The sequence below is a fragment of the Primulina eburnea genome, chromosome 4 (genome assembly GCF_022965805.1).
Source record: "Primulina eburnea isolate SZY01 chromosome 4, ASM2296580v1, whole genome shotgun sequence".
NCBI classification, from domain to species: domain Eukaryota; kingdom Viridiplantae; phylum Streptophyta; class Magnoliopsida; order Lamiales; family Gesneriaceae; genus Primulina; species Primulina eburnea.
Window position 1 is genome coordinate 44004755 of NC_133104.1, and position 16524 is coordinate 44021278.

General features: G+C 35.7%; 3 protein-coding genes across 4 annotated transcripts; all 3 read right to left on the bottom strand.

The window, feature by feature from the left end:
• Positions 1-3155: 3155 nt before the first annotated feature.
• LOC140829381 (uncharacterized) lies at positions 3156-8366 on the bottom strand. Of its 2 annotated transcripts, none has more exons than XM_073192568.1 (12): positions 8159-8366; positions 7975-8071; positions 7774-7873; positions 7182-7331; positions 6245-6376; positions 4959-5109; positions 4854-4892; positions 4702-4776; positions 4531-4590; positions 3773-3837; positions 3567-3657; positions 3156-3392 (listed from the first exon to the last, which is right to left on the bottom strand). In XM_073192568.1, the coding sequence occupies exons 1-12, from the start codon at positions 8339-8341 to the stop codon at positions 3348-3350; spliced, it is 1188 nt and encodes a 395-aa protein (XP_073048669.1). In that variant the 5' UTR covers positions 8342-8366; the 3' UTR covers positions 3156-3347. The 2 variants fall into 2 exon arrangements, with proteins under 2 accessions (XP_073048669.1, XP_073048668.1); XM_073192567.1 differs by having other exon boundaries at positions 7774-7876.
• Positions 8367-8802: 436 nt separating this feature from the next.
• Positions 8803-11363, bottom strand: LOC140829382 (probable arabinose 5-phosphate isomerase). The gene is made up of 3 exons (XM_073192569.1): positions 10649-11363; positions 9746-9969; positions 8803-9226 (listed from the first exon to the last, which is right to left on the bottom strand). The coding sequence occupies exons 1-3, from the start codon at positions 11297-11299 to the stop codon at positions 9070-9072; spliced, it is 1032 nt and encodes a 343-aa protein (XP_073048670.1). The 5' UTR covers positions 11300-11363; the 3' UTR covers positions 8803-9069.
• Positions 11364-13807: 2444 nt separating this feature from the next.
• Positions 13808-15453, bottom strand: LOC140829978 (mitochondrial import inner membrane translocase subunit TIM14-3-like). Its single transcript, XM_073193260.1, has 3 exons — positions 15242-15453; positions 14255-14433; positions 13808-14092 (listed from the first exon to the last, which is right to left on the bottom strand). The coding sequence occupies exons 1-3, from the start codon at positions 15242-15244 to the stop codon at positions 13936-13938; spliced, it is 339 nt and encodes a 112-aa protein (XP_073049361.1). The 5' UTR covers positions 15245-15453; the 3' UTR covers positions 13808-13935.
• Between the last annotated feature and the right edge of the window lie 1071 nt (positions 15454-16524).

Genomic DNA, 16524 nt, shown 5'->3' on the forward strand with positions numbered 1-16524 from the left:
GGTGGAGGATGTGATGCCGATTGCCACTGGTCACCGGTGTGACTTGTGAGGAGCTCCAAGTGTCTCTTAGAGGACGAGATTTTTTTAGAAAAGGAAACCCGAAGTTTCCAGAAAGAAAAATAATGATTTTTGTCTACTAAAATCGTAATATGTGATTCATTCAGTTGTGCTAATTGTTCAAAGGTAAATGACAAACACAGTATTTCAAGGCAAACATCAGTCACGATCATTGATGAGGTATTGGATTTTAGTACAAAATTTCAAATTAATATGTGGTTTTTTTTAAGGAGGAAAATGCAGCCAGCAGCTAGGTTGAAAATATCTTTTTAATATCAAACATGATACATAAAATTTCATAATATATATATATATACACACACACACACAAACAAACACGGGTTTCTTCTCTACAGGTGAGACTATGCTACACTAGAGAGCTCATTCTTTAGCTAGATCCGTAATATCATATAAAATAGGTGGGTTGAGGTCGACAAATTTTCAACTTGCTCAATTAGTATGCTGACCCGCTCCAACTTATCAAATTACATTGTCACATAAAATAGATGTGCTAATTTAACCTGACAAACACACTCCATTAACTCGTTATGACATGTCTGAAAAAATCTTTTTCCCGACCTTGTAAGGCTGGTTCAAGATTATGTCTTGTTCGGCCGATGTACCAGATAGGGTATATATGTGGCTCTCACCCATTTAACTTACCGGAGCCCATCATCCTACAAGGAACACCTGGACTGATAAATTGTATCCGTGTGTTTGCTTTCGATTGTGATCTCTCACTCTCGGGGATGGATATAAATCATACATGTTTCATTTGCCAAAAACTGGGCCCCGGAAACTGAATAAATATCTCGCTTCAAAGAAGCACTCATTTAACAGGACGGAGATATTTTTTATTCGAATACAAATATGAGTAATCGATGAAGACAAATCTTAAAAAATATTACTCATACTCGACTTAAATACTCGATTAAATTATATTATATATATATATTGATCTAAATATCCGATTAAATTAATATATACATTGTTTATACTGAAAATGTTTCTTCTCAGTCAAAGCAGTAAAATCACAATGAAAAACTGTCTTTTAGTTCATACTTATATATCTAGGCTAGACTAGATGTACATATAGATATTTATTTTGTTTATAATTTATAATGTTTGAATGATTAACGTTGCCTACTGATATGAATAAGAACAAAAAGAACATCCAGCAATAAAAATATATTAAATCATTACACAAAGCAAGTGGGGAAGAACGAATTAATTTTCTGAAACTTCGGAGTAAACATAGTTGAAAGTCCTAAGAAACTCTGTTAAGTTGGCGATGACTACAACTACAAAGAAACCAACAATTTCCATTTTAACTCATTGCATCAACTTTAATTTACACCCTAAAGCCGATTATCGAAGCCATATGATCATCTTAACCAGGAAATGTCTACGCCTACGAGCACGAAAACAAGCCTAAAAATCAAGTTTAACTCGAGTAGAACTTCCCAGCGGAATAAAAACATGGCAATCAAATCTTTCCCCGGCCATTGCAAAATAAAGGTGAAATACTTTTCCAGGCAGACAATCAGGTGTGAAATCACGGGACCTGTTGATGCTCGAAAATCGACTGCTAATCCAATGCACGGTTCAAGAAGTCGTAGTTCAAGCCATTATGCAACATATTCCCCTGAAACAAAGATCCAAGCGGTCTTCACTTCTAGACCTGGAACGTCCCCCGACTCGTATTGCACTTCTTTTCATGTCATCTCATCCCTTATCACATGTATGGCGCTTTTTTCGTTACGCTACTTTATATTAGGGCAGATGAGTCAGTATATAATCTATTTGCGAAGCAGAGTAAACAACTTTTGGTTAACCCTCTATGCTTCTGATCTAGTGAGTGGAATAGTTTCCAGCTACAATATCATTGGTTACAAAGTGATATTTGTCACTAACAGTCTATTTACATTCTTCTGTACTCACCCTCCAGCATTTAAGGGATCAAACTACCTTCCAGGGAACGAGCAAGGACTATTGCCTCACATCCTGGAAGCAAATAAGACAAGAAAACAACGTAAAATGGCATTGGAAAAATTGGAAAGAAGCTGCAGATTGATTCTTGAAGACATCTTGTACACGATTGATGCACATAAAATCGAGGCTGCGTGTATCATCTTAGGCATCGCGGTGTCGTGGAGAGTACTTTATGGACTCTTTATCTATGTGCTTCACAGATTCTATTCCATGAAAGACAGAGAATGAAGTTGGGATTATTTGGAGTTTGATTCTATCTTTCTTTAAGTCATATCTTTTGTGAGCATTAGAAAGTTCGAATTTGTTGGTTTAATCAGCCTTGATTTTTCCACCAACAAATATTGTTTGAGATTTAAAAAAAACTCTTTCTTTCAGCACATGCGTCGAGTGATTGCTGTAAATGCATGTGTGAAGGCCTCGTGACGGCCAAGATTTCGCTACTCATTGCCTGAAAACGCCATTAAGACGATGGACGAGGTTTTAAAGCGAACGATCGGACCGCAACAAACTTTCGATCGTGTTACCGTTGTTGGTTATGATGATTTCTTCCGAGGATGCTTCCTAGGCAGGGCTTAGTCAATTTCTCTGGTAGAAATGATATGCCATGCAACCCATGGCAAGTTGTCGGATCTTCTTATTTGTCTTTGGACTTGCCACTAGTTTTTTAACCTGTAGGAATAATTCGACGAGAAACACGTACGTCGTGTAATACAAAATTTTATGTATAGATTCATACGTCTACGCATGCATGGAGCAAAACAAATGAATAAATTATGAACTTTAATTGATTCAAATTTATAAAATAATTATTTACGAGACAATATGAATTGATGAGTAATAACGTCATCAAAATCTCCCAAGCATCTTAATGTTAGAAATCTATATTGTTTTATAAATATTTTGACCCCCGTAACCTGGGATACAAAATTTTCTTATCCCAAATTACCCTTACCCATAATTTAAAATTAATAAAATAGATTTATCTTAACCTATTATAAAAAAAAACACATTAAATAAGATTATATTTATCAAAATGAAAGTTTTAAAGAGCAAATAATTCCAAAAAAAGCAGGTGGTAAATTAGCCATAATTAAATACTGCAACTAAAAAAAAGAACACTACTTGTATAAAATTTCAAGCATTATTTACAACCAACAGTCATCTTCTAATTGTGCCCATGACAATGGATGCTCATTCATAGCAAGGAAACACCTCTAATGACAATACAACGACAATCAAAGATCAACCTTTTCCATGAAACAATAGGGGAGGAACATCGAACAAACACCGACCCTTTCTCACATCATTTCAGATGCTGTTTTATGGGAGCGATAGACTCGAATCTGGAATAGGTAACAGCATAAGTTCATAAAACAAGAAATGTAGAAGAAAACTCACATGGATAAATTCAAGGGATGTTGAAAGCTTGGAGGTCTAGAATCAGGAATGATTTCATAGCGATCTGAGATTGTCACGGCAAATTAAATATAGATTAAAGAAACATGAGGCATCATTACTTGAGCAAATGCGTATATGGCTCGCAAAATCCTCGCGTAATCAGTTCCGAGCATCTGAATGACAACATCTGCCAGAAGGGTACCCCACATCCTACACAAGTTGAAAATGAATGCAAAAGATGAGATGGAAAACCAAGAAAAACTGTATGCTGTATGACGAGATAATACTCTGAAGTAAATAGAATTTCATAGAGCACGGTTGATACAATGGGCCAAGTAACTGAGTAATGCTTCTGATCCCCAAATATCGAGTGGCCGCAACTTTAAGTCCCTGTGAAGTGCGCTCGGCATAAGAAAACACAACAATCAAACTTATTTTGCAGCTAGAGATCACAACATATTTATAAAATAGTAATTTAGAAAAAGAATTTAAGCACCCACAGTTGTTGTTGATGGCTTAAATTTCTAAATAATAGGAGCTGCTTTTCTAATTGTTAATACTATTCATGGGCGCCAGGCACAAAAGAACTCTGAAGTCTGGGTCAAGGCATCACTGGGACATTGATTATGGTTCCATAATTAAAGTCAGGTATACAAAAAAAAAGGTGTCACGGTGTATCTATTAAAATAGGCACTTTATTTATTAAGTGGATACTAACATAAAACAGATATTTACTGACATAAATGCAGATATGATTGATCATTATATTGCATTCACCATCTCTGTATTTAAGGAGCATGAAGTGAGCCTTGAGTATGAGCAAGTAATTAAAACTTCGAGCACCCTGTTTATCTTGATTATATTGATGGGATTTGCATTAAGAAGCAAGCAAAGGATGCCATGCAAATCTTTTCAACGAGATTAGATTTAGGAACAACACAATTTATTTCAAATGACATAATATGCATGTCTTAAATAGAGCCACTATGAAAGAAATTCATCAAACGAAAGGACCAAAATGAGAATTTACATTGAACCAAAATAGCAATTAATCAACAATTTAAAAAAGTGGAAATAGAACACCTGTCTTGCAGCCAGCAACGCTGCCCCTGATTCTAGGTTAATAGCTGCCAACTGCCCGCCCTGAAAGAAAAAAATAAACGTAACAGTCGGAACCAAAACCAAGGAAACCTACAACCATGGCATCTCAGCACTTTAACTGGCAGAATAACAGAAAGAGCTTGTGATAAGAACCTTTTTGATGACTTCTTTCTTTATTTGATATTTAGCAGCTTCTGAAAATAATTTTCCAGATAATGTCCCTGCCAACTGCAATGGCATGGAAACTGCACAAGTATTAAAATATAAATACAATATAAAAACAAATTAACACAATTGTCTCTTACCGATTCGAATAGTTTCTCCATAGTAAGCATCCCACCACTCTGAAGACTAAAATGAGTGAATATATAAAGCACAAAAATAAATGATGAAATGGGAAACTACACAACCTTTAGTATCAAAGAACGAAGCTCTGTCGCTCCTATTCCTAGAGTTGCAAGCTGCTGTAGCTTCCACTGGTTGAGTCCCATTTCTAAATAATTTAATCCATCAGAATTCGTTGAACTACCATTTGTGCTGGGAAAACTTGCCAGTCCTTCCCTAGGGAAAGCAAGGACCCAAAAAGCTTAGAACTTGGGATTTCAATTACAATAACACATATTTTCCACTGAATGTTCACGTATTTATTTGTACATGAATAAAGATAATGTTGAAGCAAAACTGATCCAGAGCATTTCCATCAACATTTCGAAACGGGACAAGAAATGGTTCCCAAAATTGGAAGAGGATGTCAGAAGTTATCAGGATGAGAAGACCTAGGGAAAAAGGGGCATTTAAGGCATGAAGGGAGAAGATCGTGATGCTGGTTACTAGGTACTAAAAAGCTAATTCTTCTCCAACATAGATATATTGAAGCAATATTTTCTTCGGTGCCACTCAGAAGAAAATGAAAATGGGAGCCAATCAGTTTTGCAAATGCAATAAAAATTCTAAAAAATTTCACTGTTTCCACATAAAAATCCGTTGAATGTGTATGTCTGGCTTCATGCTCACCCTTTGCATGGACATAAAAGTCACAGGAGAAAAATGTATCTATCAATTGGCACAAAATCATAGATGAAAAAGAAAACAAGAAAAATTCAAACAGAAAATTCCAGAAGGACAAAGAGACGTCAAGATTAGATGACCAAAATATCAACATGATAAGAGAGCTACAACTAAAATTACACATAATGCTACCAAACAGAGAGTGAGAGAGTGCAATATTTACATAATTCAAGGACTAAAAAACATAAACATGGTCATCGACAAGACTAGGGAGCTTATTCCGGGATAAATAGGAGATCCTCTCAATTTATAAAAAAAATAAGATAAAAAAACTTAGTATTTCAGATGTCTGTTTATTAAGGACTTGCCTAAAATGAAAGGTTGTCAAAAGCCTTAGAGATTTAACAGAAATGGGTAGATTTTCTTCATTTAAGACAGCTTTATAAGTATCTTGCATGAGGTTGATGTGTTAACTACTTCAACTTTCAGATTGCAAATTTTGCCAAGAATTAAAACCATAAAACAGAAAAACTGTAGATTGACCATTTACAGTACACTGATTGCACAAAAGACTAATGCACAAGAACATAGTACCTTCACAATTGATCAGTTAACATATATAATGAAGCAACACTGATCCAGACCAGGCACTGTACCTTTAGGTCGAAAAGAAAGAGAAAAGCTGTACCTTGAGTATTCTTGCAAGAGATGAAGAAAAATTTCAACCTCTAGATCTTCAGCCAACAATTTGGTTGAGCAAGGTATGTTTAATTTTTTCCTCACTTCAAGCAACGCGCCTCTATAAGTTGGTCTCCAACCCCTGTCATCAAATAAAACAAACCAGATCATAATTTGGCTCAGAATCATAAATGTTAGATGTAGATGATAGTATTCATGAAATGTAAAAGTTAATGCTGCCCAGCTCTAACCATAAGCTTTGTTTTCTTGAAGAAGTGAAAACTAAACGAAAGAGCTTTGGTTTTAATAAGTTTCCCAAAGGGTTTTAGACATGATCAATGGAAGGTATTAATTTTCTTTCTTCATACATGCACTAAAAGCATGAGAAGGTGCTCAGCTAGTGGCAGATTTGATGTAGAATGAGAATACAGAAGTAGAAGATAGTTATAAGAAGAAGAGAATATAAGGCAGCAAGAGAAAAGGGGATGAGGGAACTCCTCATAACAATTTTGTCCATCATATTACTTGTTTGTTAATATGTGTGATCGATTGACTTGATGGAAAAGTATCTAATTCTAGAATTGGGTTGAAGCTCGTGGACTAGGTGATGCTTTGTGGAATCAAGAGTAAGCCCATGTAGAGGAGAATTAAGGTCCATTCAGAAAGAATTAAATGTTTGTGATTACTTGGTGATGGATACCCCTAGTACAAAATATGAAATAGATGGATACATGGATCTGGATGCAACAAGGGTAAAAGCGAATGTATAAACAGATTAGTCAGGCATTACACCAGCCAAAACAGTATTACGATCAATTGCAATATATTGATCAATAAGGAAAGATATCCAAACTCTTTTATATAAATGCCTGTGATTCTCCAATATTCTTTACATTATGATGTGAATGCATTATATATTAACAATTAGATACAAAACTCTGTATAACCTCAACGTTGACCTTGCATCGGCTGCAAGAAACAAAAACCTATCTTCAAGCATTGAAATAAAATTGTCCCTTTCATCTGGGTCTTCACTGATCATAACATAGTCTACCTCAGCTTTTCTTGTGATGGATTTCAGCAAAGGACTGAAATAACTGAGGTGAAACGTGCAAAGGACACAAAAATAGAATAATGTAAGTGTGGTTGCCATGTAAATTCTCAAACAGCCAAATTACGGTAATATACAAGCTACAATAGCATAAATAAATCATATGCATCACCAAGCATGTTTAAAGAAAGACAACTAATGGAACCATAAGGTTCCAAATTATAAATAAAATTCATCACCAATCATGTTTAAAGAAAGACAACCAATGGAACCATAAGGTATCCCAAAATGATGTGACCATTAAAAGTCTCCCAAATAGAATTTTCGACATATTCTAAAAGCAAAATGTTTATAAGACAAATCAAAGTCTAAATCTTGTTACATTTCGATTAGTCAAGATCTTTAGTTCAAGAACATTGTTGAACAGAATCTCCAAACACCCTGAGTATAACCATTCGACTATAAGAAGAAAAAAGATACATATTCACCTGGGTCCAAACAAAATTCTTTCAAGTTCATATAGTTCGGAATCAGTGGCAAGTTCGAGCACAGAACGAAGCTCCGGATCGAAAGCATTGCTCCCACTAACTTCTGTCAGTAATCAATCACACACATAAGAAAACTCAACCACGAAGATTATGCTTTACAAAAAAATGGCGATTATCAGCAGAACTAAAAAAATTCGCAACCCGTGTGGTGAGTTGAAATTGAAGCATGAGGACGCCTCAACAAGATTCTTAAAGTTGGCCCACGATTTATCTCACTCCTAAATGACTTTAGAGATAACTGAGAAAAATAATATCAATAGAAACTCAGTACAGTGTCTTCGTATTGAGGAAATAGGTAGGAAAAAATACTTGTTGAAAATCTTACCGGCGAAGTGAGAGTGGAAGAAGGATTGTGGTGGAGAGAAGATAGGTACCGGTAAGAGAGTGGTGGTGCAGTCGCCACCGTTGGCGTCGGAGACATTGGTTTCGTTTTCAGCGTCACCACTTCCTCAGTCGGAGAGAGAGGTAGCCAGTGTGTGGCAGAGGTCGAAGGCCAAGTCCCATTCATGAATTTATTACGTGTCCTTTCTAAATATTTTGTGTGTTGAAATTTAATTTATTTATTTTAAAAATTTGGCGTATATTTAAAAATCTATGCTCCAGCTTCAGATGATTTTCAACATAAACTTTTATTTTATCTTTAATTTATTTTTAGACGAGATTAATATTTAATTTAATTCGATGTTATGTCAATATTTTTTTACCAAAACTCATTTTTTTCCTTGTCGAGCATCGGGAGATGGGAAAAAAGGATTTGATAAATTTTTTAAAAATAAAATAAAAAGCGCATTAAAAATTAACTTTTTAGTTATTCTTGAACTTTCATATGGTTAATATAAAATCTAATACTAATGTATTTTAAATTTTTTTTATTGTAAAATAAGAAATCCATAAATAGGAAAGCACAAAATTGACTGTCGTTAGATTGAAACCATGGACAAGAAAATTAATGAACACAAAAGCATTTTTACATAGATGAATGATCATGTATGAGACGTCATCTTCATCCAAGTGTAGCTTATACAACTCACATGGAGTAAATGATACATACAAAATAACGAAATATATTCCAACACACTCCAAAGAATTTCATTACACATAAGAATAGCCTAACTAGAAATAAAAATAGTAAAATACTATTGTCATGCAGAGGGAGAAAGACTCGAGTACATGGTCCAAATATCACAACCCGGCAGAGACAAAGGACACCGATCAAGACACTGTGCCGCGAAGAAATCACAAGCCGGCAGAGACAAGGCCGTGCAATGTAATGATACCAATCAAGACATTATGGTCGCCGATGACGGGCAAGAACTGCACCGCTGATGGGGGAGACTCCATCTTCTGCATTGCTACCACTGCCATTGCATCCGGACTGATTGTCCTTGGGTTCCTGTAACACCGAGTGAAGTTGTAACTTCAATTCACAACAGCCACGCAACGCAGCAGACATGTTTGGAAACTATAAGAGGAATGATGTTTATATGAAATCAAATCTTAAAACGCGTGGATCTGGAGCTATGGGGAAAGAACACCTTTCAAGTCACAGCCACTGGTTTGATGCTAGTACGAAAATACACATAGACAAAATTAAAAGATACGTGGTCAAATTATATATAAAGCTCTGGTTCCTGCCTGCAACAGAAGATATACCATGAAACCAAATATTAAAACCCTTCTAGTTTTATCAACTGAGCTTTTTTGTGGTACCGACTCGACCTTGATTATCATCATATCAAAACTACTTCTTCCGACTCTGAAGTTAGCACAACTTAAGAACAACGCTGTGATAACAGCAAGAACTTCAAAATGGTGCGAACAAATGAATCCGAGATGCACTTCTCTTCTTTACATGTCCTAATGCAACTATGATTCCTCATAAATAGGAATCACTGTGAAAAAATGGTTTTACCTGTTACACATCTCTCCCACAGTGAGCTTGAAGATTCCCTCACCGCTGGCTTTCAATGTGCGACGCAGATCTCCATCAGTAAACGTACCGAGCAGATGATAATCATTATCTATAACAAGAAGACATCCACAACCTTTGCTGCTCAGCTCAACCAGCTGATCCATTATCAAATCCCCTTCCCTGCATATTGGTAGCTCTTCTCCCTTCTTCATAAGATCCTTCACCTACAACACAAAGTGAGCAATTTAAGTAGGTACCAGGAATAAAATGATGCTGTCTCAAATCGTTATTATAATTATGAACAACACATACTCGTATGCAAATTATATGAAAACAGAAACTTCATCAATCCATACACAACAACCATGAAATAAATAGCAGAATATCCCTATTCAAGTTTCTACGACCATTCTACTACCTCTACTGAAGTGCAGAACCTTGTTCCCTCTCTATCATTTTTTATCATACTTATTATTTTTACCCCCTGTGGAACATCTTGTTTTCTCAAGAAAGCTCACGTCCAGCCAGATTAAGAAATAGCCTAACAGTCCATAATGCACAACTTACCGCCGGAGAACTCAGTCCAAGTTTCTTCATTTCACAAGATCAAGCTAAACCAAACAACAAACACCTCAAGGCATGGATCGAAAGGTCATTTTAGAAAATGCTCCCTGTTGTTTAGGTGAGATTAAAGAATTGGAAATTAGACATTTTAGAAAAGCCTGGAAATAGTGCTGTACTTTTTAAATTGTCACGGCCGCACTAGAAACTTAAAAATATTCTAAGTAGGCCGCACTTATTAAATATTTTTCCAATCAATTAGTTTTGTATCCAAGCTAACTTCTCCACCGACAATTTTCAGAATCATAACATGAAACTGAAAGAAAAGCTAATAAAATTCACCTTGAAAATCAAAGTCTTCCCGATTCTTCCAGCAGGATGATTCGCCGCATAGTTTTCTTTGCTCAAATTCCTGGCTCCCATCAAAGCAATCGCGACGGTGTCCCCAAAGACCATCTGGATAGCCGTCGATGTGACGGGTGCTAGATCGAACGGGCACAATTCACGCTGCAGAGGCAAATTCACGTTCAGATCACACAATCCCACGAGCCCATTTGGCCTCACCGACGTAACAGATATCAAATAGACTCCCTTGGCCTTAACGCAAGGCACAAGCTTCAACAACTCCTCAGAATTCCCGCTCTTGCTGAAGAGGACCAACAAATCTTGGGATGATAAAATGCCGATATCTCCATGAAGCGCGTCCACGGGGGATAAAAACCCGGATCTGATTCCGAGAGAAACCAACGTCTGCGAGATCTTTTGGGCAACAAATCCAGATTTCCCAACCCCGGAGAAGAAAATGGTGCCCTTGGAATCAAGAAGAGTTTGCGTGAAGGTGAGGGTTTGGGACAGATCGAGGTTTTGAAAAAAATAGTTGAGGTAATTTTGCTGGGATTTGAAGAGATTGAGCAAATGGGCTTGATCCAAAGTGGTTAACTTCTCTTTGTTCTCGTCTTGAAGTTTGGAAAATGGCGGAGAAAGAGACCCCATTTTCGCTCTCCTTAGATTGGAGAAGAGTGATCGGGGAGGCTTTTCGCGGGAGTTGGTTTTGTGGGAGCTAAATCAATTTTTTAATTAATGTATATATTATTTTTAATATTATTTTAAATATTACTTGAATATGTGAATATGATAAAAAATTCTCCACAGATGTATGATAAAGAGTACATAAAAAAATACAAAATTTCTTTTTAGAGTAAAATCTTATATATATATATATATATATATATATATATATATATATATATATATATATATATATATATATATATATATATTGGTGTAGAAAAACAAATTGCACTATTTCGATGCAAAATAATTATATATCAGAATAAAATTTTATTTATAACTTAAAAAATTAAATAAATATAAATTTTAAAGTGTTTTCGTGTAAAAGGCAAAAAAAAAGTTTAATGTTTGGATAAATATTGAAAAATAATTTTGTTTTTATTTTGAAGTAAAATTAAAAGCAAAAGTCCATAAACATTAACTTCTAAAAAAATAAATTTTATGTAACATCCTATATTGGACGATTTTGCACAGCATACCAGCACGAGTTTATGCACGTCGGAAAAACAAAGACCACTTCAAAACCGATTCATGCCAAAAATCGTTTTTTTTGTTAATTTATAAAATATTCCCAATTTACAATTGCATTAGTTATACATATATAATAAATTATCATCATTAGCAAATTATTAAGACAATAATTACTGTTGGTGTCCACAAAGGACAGCTGTGGATGGGACTCGGATTCATGTTTTCTATTTGTTTATTGAAATTTGAACATGTGTATCTTTCTGATTGATTGATGCTAAGTGGTTTTTACTTCATATATAGTCGTGTTCGAGTCTACTCCTGCCGCTTTCATTTACGGCCATCTTGATTGATGCATGTTATTCAGTTTGCCACTTTTTTACTTGACAAGTATGGAAAATATTGAGTAAAGATCAATGTCCCCTCCCCCTCCCTAGTTCACTAAATTTTATATACAGAGAGCCAGGATTTGCTGGAGTTTTTGCGGGCTATATTCATCAAATCAAAATTATATTTTCGCGAAAACGTGCAGATGGTGCTAGAGGAAATTAGTTTATGATTAACAGTTGCTAACGTTACACTGATTCGCATTCGGAGATCATTAAGTCTCATCCCCTCCTCCTGTGACCTTCTTGAGACGCTTAAGGTCTGAGAACATGAACTTTTTCGCTCTTGGCCTGGTATTGTGGTGGATGAAGAAAAGTGTTTTTATACTAATCTGTTACTTTTTTCAAGTATTATCGTCGATCCTTATGTAAACAATCAAGGAAGGCTAGAGAGAGTCGATGGCGAAAAGCTTTGGACAAACATCAGATCAAGTCGGATATTGAAGCATCGAATCACTTGAACAAAGAGAAGAAGATTGTTGCACCTGCTTCGAATACTAACAGGAAACGAGCGTGGCAGGCAGACACTATAATTCTTTGCAATGCTTGTTTTCTGTTTCTTGGTTTTTTAATGTTATTTCAGATGTTTTTGTTTGTTCTTACACTTTTTCATGTTGTCCGCAAGGTTAAATCTCTGGCCAAAATTACTAGATTTCTTCTAAATTATTATTATCATCATTGTATGAACTGTGAGTTATTGATTTTAGTAGGGAAGACCTGCCGCGGGGTGCCTTGGCAGCATGTATTAGGTAATAAAACAACACTCGTAATTCCAAGCCTTGTCCATTCCCGAATATTAACTGGAAAACCCCGATAGAAAAAGATATAAACTAAAAAACAAAAGTAATGCTGGTTTAATATATTACATACAAGTTCTAATTACACGGAGGAACTACATAAAATGGTGAGTTCTTGTTAACGAGCAAGCAAAATAGAAACCAAAGTCTATGGGGGACAGACCTGTGCAGGGCTGGCCATGGAGTAACACTACTGATGTTTTCTTTTGTGTGTGTGTGTGTGTGTGTGCAGTAATGTCGCTTCATGGGAGCCCTGCTCTGGTCTGAATATACCGTCATTTCTTGCTGGTGCTGCTGATTTTTTAGGCTACAAATTTTGTGTTTGACTTGTTCCGATGCATAAATGGTTAATTTTTTCACCAAGAAAGAGGTATGTATATGGTTTTACAAGCATATATCTCATGGTATAATACTTTATAAATGCAATGAAGGACTATTCCATTTCAAAATGGATGAGCAGTGATCATATATGATTGCTGAATTACCCATCCTGCAGATTTTATCGGTTTTGATATCCGAATGGTGTTGCTTCTAATGTATTAGTATGGTGCTCTTGATTATTGCATCTTTCAGAATGATGATATTATTTCTATTTTTGTCGCACAATTTCAGAGACAGAGCACATACCTATAAATCGATACTGACTTCAGGATTCATGAAGCACTTCCAGTCATCAGACGTAAACAAAGTATGTCATACTAATGGGACACTCATCAATGCTGCACATTCAAAGCCTCTATCAAAGTGGACACAAATCAACCCACCGGTACCATACATACGCGTAAAATGCCTTATTAAATACCGAGCTATGTCAGCTGGACCACAAATATAGATGAAAGGGAGGAAAGAAGTAAAATTTGTGGCATCTATAAAGAATATGGCTCTTGACAAAGTAATTTGTTATAAATCAGAATAGAGAGTCTCCTGCCTTTGTTTTCCTTAACAATAAGTCCTTAGCTTCATTGATCTTGGAAGCCAGATAATGGCTACCACCAGCATCCGGATGGTTCGCTACCATCACTCTCCTATGAGCCTCCTTGATTTTCTCCAGTACGGCATACTCCCTATTCGTAATATAGATGGTATATAATTAAGCATTTCTTAGAAAAAAATATATGAATTAGAGAACTCTGATTTTGAGATTGAGCATGAATTATGTGGCTCTCTGGTGATGCAGAACAAGCATCGATCCACTCTGAAAAAGGAACGGAGTCTAAAGGCATTACCTCACTCCAAGAATCAATGCCGCCTCTCGTCTTGTCATCACATGTTCAAACCCTCCAGGATAAAATCTACGAGAACGTGGAACAACTGGGCGAGCTTTAAATGCTTGCCATGCTCTTATCAAGTACCTGGCCCCCAAAGCTGCGGTTCCAAAAGTAGCACCAATTATCATAGGAGATTCCTGAAAGCAAAAAAGGTGAGTAGTATGCTTGGGGAGACACTTTATTTCTCATTGTTGCAACAAAAACAACAAAGCAGACCATAGAAAAGTGGAGAGTTCATGTTCCTTCATCTGCTTTCAAGATTCTACAAGCTTGGTATGGGGCCTATGGGCGTATGTCAATCAATAATCGAACGTGAGCTCAACCAAGTTGAACGAATTAGCGAGAATGTTCGGCTCAAGCTCATTTTTAAGTCAAAACTAATAAGTGCTTATTTAATTTGTATTTCAACTCATTGAAGGAATTGTTTGAAACTGGTTTCATGCACTAACCAAAAAATCCCTCAAAAACAAATTGACAATAAAATAATGCTAACAATGGAAACAAATGCTTTTATGTGTGAGATGCAAACATGTACAGGGTCTTCAATACCGTTAAGAACAATATTATATGAACATGTTTAATCCACAAGTTACAAATCACAAACTTGAGGTGAAAAGTCCTTGTTTTGGCTAGATCTCTCAAGCAAACATGCTTCAAATTCCAACTCAAACTCATTGACTGTCTCGATCAACAGCAGATGCAGTGAAAAAACAAGATTCACATGAGACTCTCCCTCGAGTAAGTACATCGATCGCATCAAGCTAAAATTCTATAATAACCAAATCATAGGATGCAATTATATACCATGAGAATTAATGTCGTGTATTATAATCAATGCCATCTCGTAATTCTTTAACAGAAGCTCAAAAATGATCCCACCTTGAATTAAAAATAAAACAGTAAACAAAATTTAAAGGGATGGAAGAAAAAGGTCCAAAAACATACCATCAATTCGAGAAATAGAGAACAACAATGGGTTCAAATCAAGCAAACACCTTCACCGAGGAGGAACCGAGTACAATGGGAAGACTGGTGTATGAAACTGTTGGCTGGTCCAAGAAACTAAAAAAGGGAGGCCTGATTCAAGCTTGTTTTGGGGGATTTGACCTTAAAATTCTTGTGTTATGCATGTACTGTGTATGTAGGGTGGAGTAGGGGGCAAGATATCTTTGGATTTTGACGAGTCGTACGTTTGACCAATCGTAGACCACGAAACGGGTGCGTCGGGCCGGGTCGGGTCTCCAGAACCATCAGCCGATCTGTTTACGTATCATATCGCCATTAATCTCGATGTCATGGTTTAGCAAATTAAACCTATATAATTTTTATATAGAAATATTTTCGAATCTCTCAAAAATTTATAAACTATCTCCTTTACTCTCACAAAATAATTAATTATTTTGTAACGTAAACCACGAATTCATCTACGACTATCAAAATAGACCGACCCGCCTAACCCCGGCCCTCTATCCAATGGTTCGCCGGCCAATGGGATAATTCGAGAAAACTTCAACTCAACCTAACTCGTCTTATGTGTCGGATTAAAGATAACCCACCAATTTTTTTTTTATAAAAAAACTAATAAAAACAAATTTCACATTCATCCTTAAAATCAAATCTTTTCATATTCTTGTTTATTTTTTATTGACCATGAATGATGATAAATGATAATTTATTTATTTTTTAAAAAATATTATATCTTTTTATTTGTTGCCCACTGTAATCGTTATAGTCTTTATTATATTCTTTGTTTCTCAAATGATCTTCTTGTATTTTATTTGTGGATCCTCGTACTTTAATTTTGAAAGAGTAGATATCGTGTGAGACGGTCTCACGAATTTTTATCTGTAAGACATGGTCAACCCTACCGATATTCACAATAAAAAGTAATAATCTTAGCGAGCGTCTCACACAAGCTTTTGCCATTTTGAAAATACTAAAAGTGAAATCACATTCAACTTGATTGCACATATAGATCTCACTACATATACATAATATACTCTCACAAATTTCACACAACTATAAAATAATTGTTTGATTATTAATTAAAATTTTATATTTTAAAAATTAAATAATGACGCGTTACCCGCCCAACCCGCAACCAAAAATGGCTGAACTATTTTGACCTGCCTTCAAAATAGTAATCAAACACGCCAATTTTCTTCTTGCTACGAGTGGTTAACTCGAAGCATACATACTTTTTTCTTGCTACAAGTTTTTTTCCCAGG

Excerpts from the sequence above, each read along its gene's own strand:
- LOC140829382 (XM_073192569.1), bottom strand. The coding sequence starts at position 11,299 with ATGGGGTCTCTTTCTCCGCCATTTTCCAAACTTCAAGACGAGAACAAA. Across the intron at positions 9,970-10,648 it reads GGAAGACTTTGATTTTCAAG|GTGAAGGATCTTATGAAGAA; the intron begins GTGAATTTTATT and ends TTTGTGTTGTAG. Across the intron at positions 9,227-9,745 it reads GTGGGAGAGATGTGTAACAG|GAACCCAAGGACAATCAGTC; the intron begins GTAAAACCATTT and ends TCGGTGTTACAG.
- LOC140829978 (XM_073193260.1), bottom strand. Across the intron at positions 14,093-14,254 it reads GCATTGATTCTTGGAGTGAG|GGAGTATGCCGTACTGGAGA; the intron begins GTAATGCCTTTA and ends TATTACGAATAG.
- LOC140829381 (XM_073192567.1), bottom strand. The coding sequence starts at position 8,341 with ATGAATGGGACTTGGCCTTCGACCTCTGCCACACACTGGCTACCTCTC. Across the intron at positions 5,110-6,244 it reads CTCTTGCAAGAATACTCAAG|GGAAGGACTGGCAAGTTTTC; the intron begins GTACAGCTTTTC and ends TGCTTTCCCTAG. Across the intron at positions 3,393-3,566 it reads CCATATACGCATTTGCTCAA|ATTCGAGTCTATCGCTCCCA; the intron begins GTAATGATGCCT and ends TACCTATTCCAG.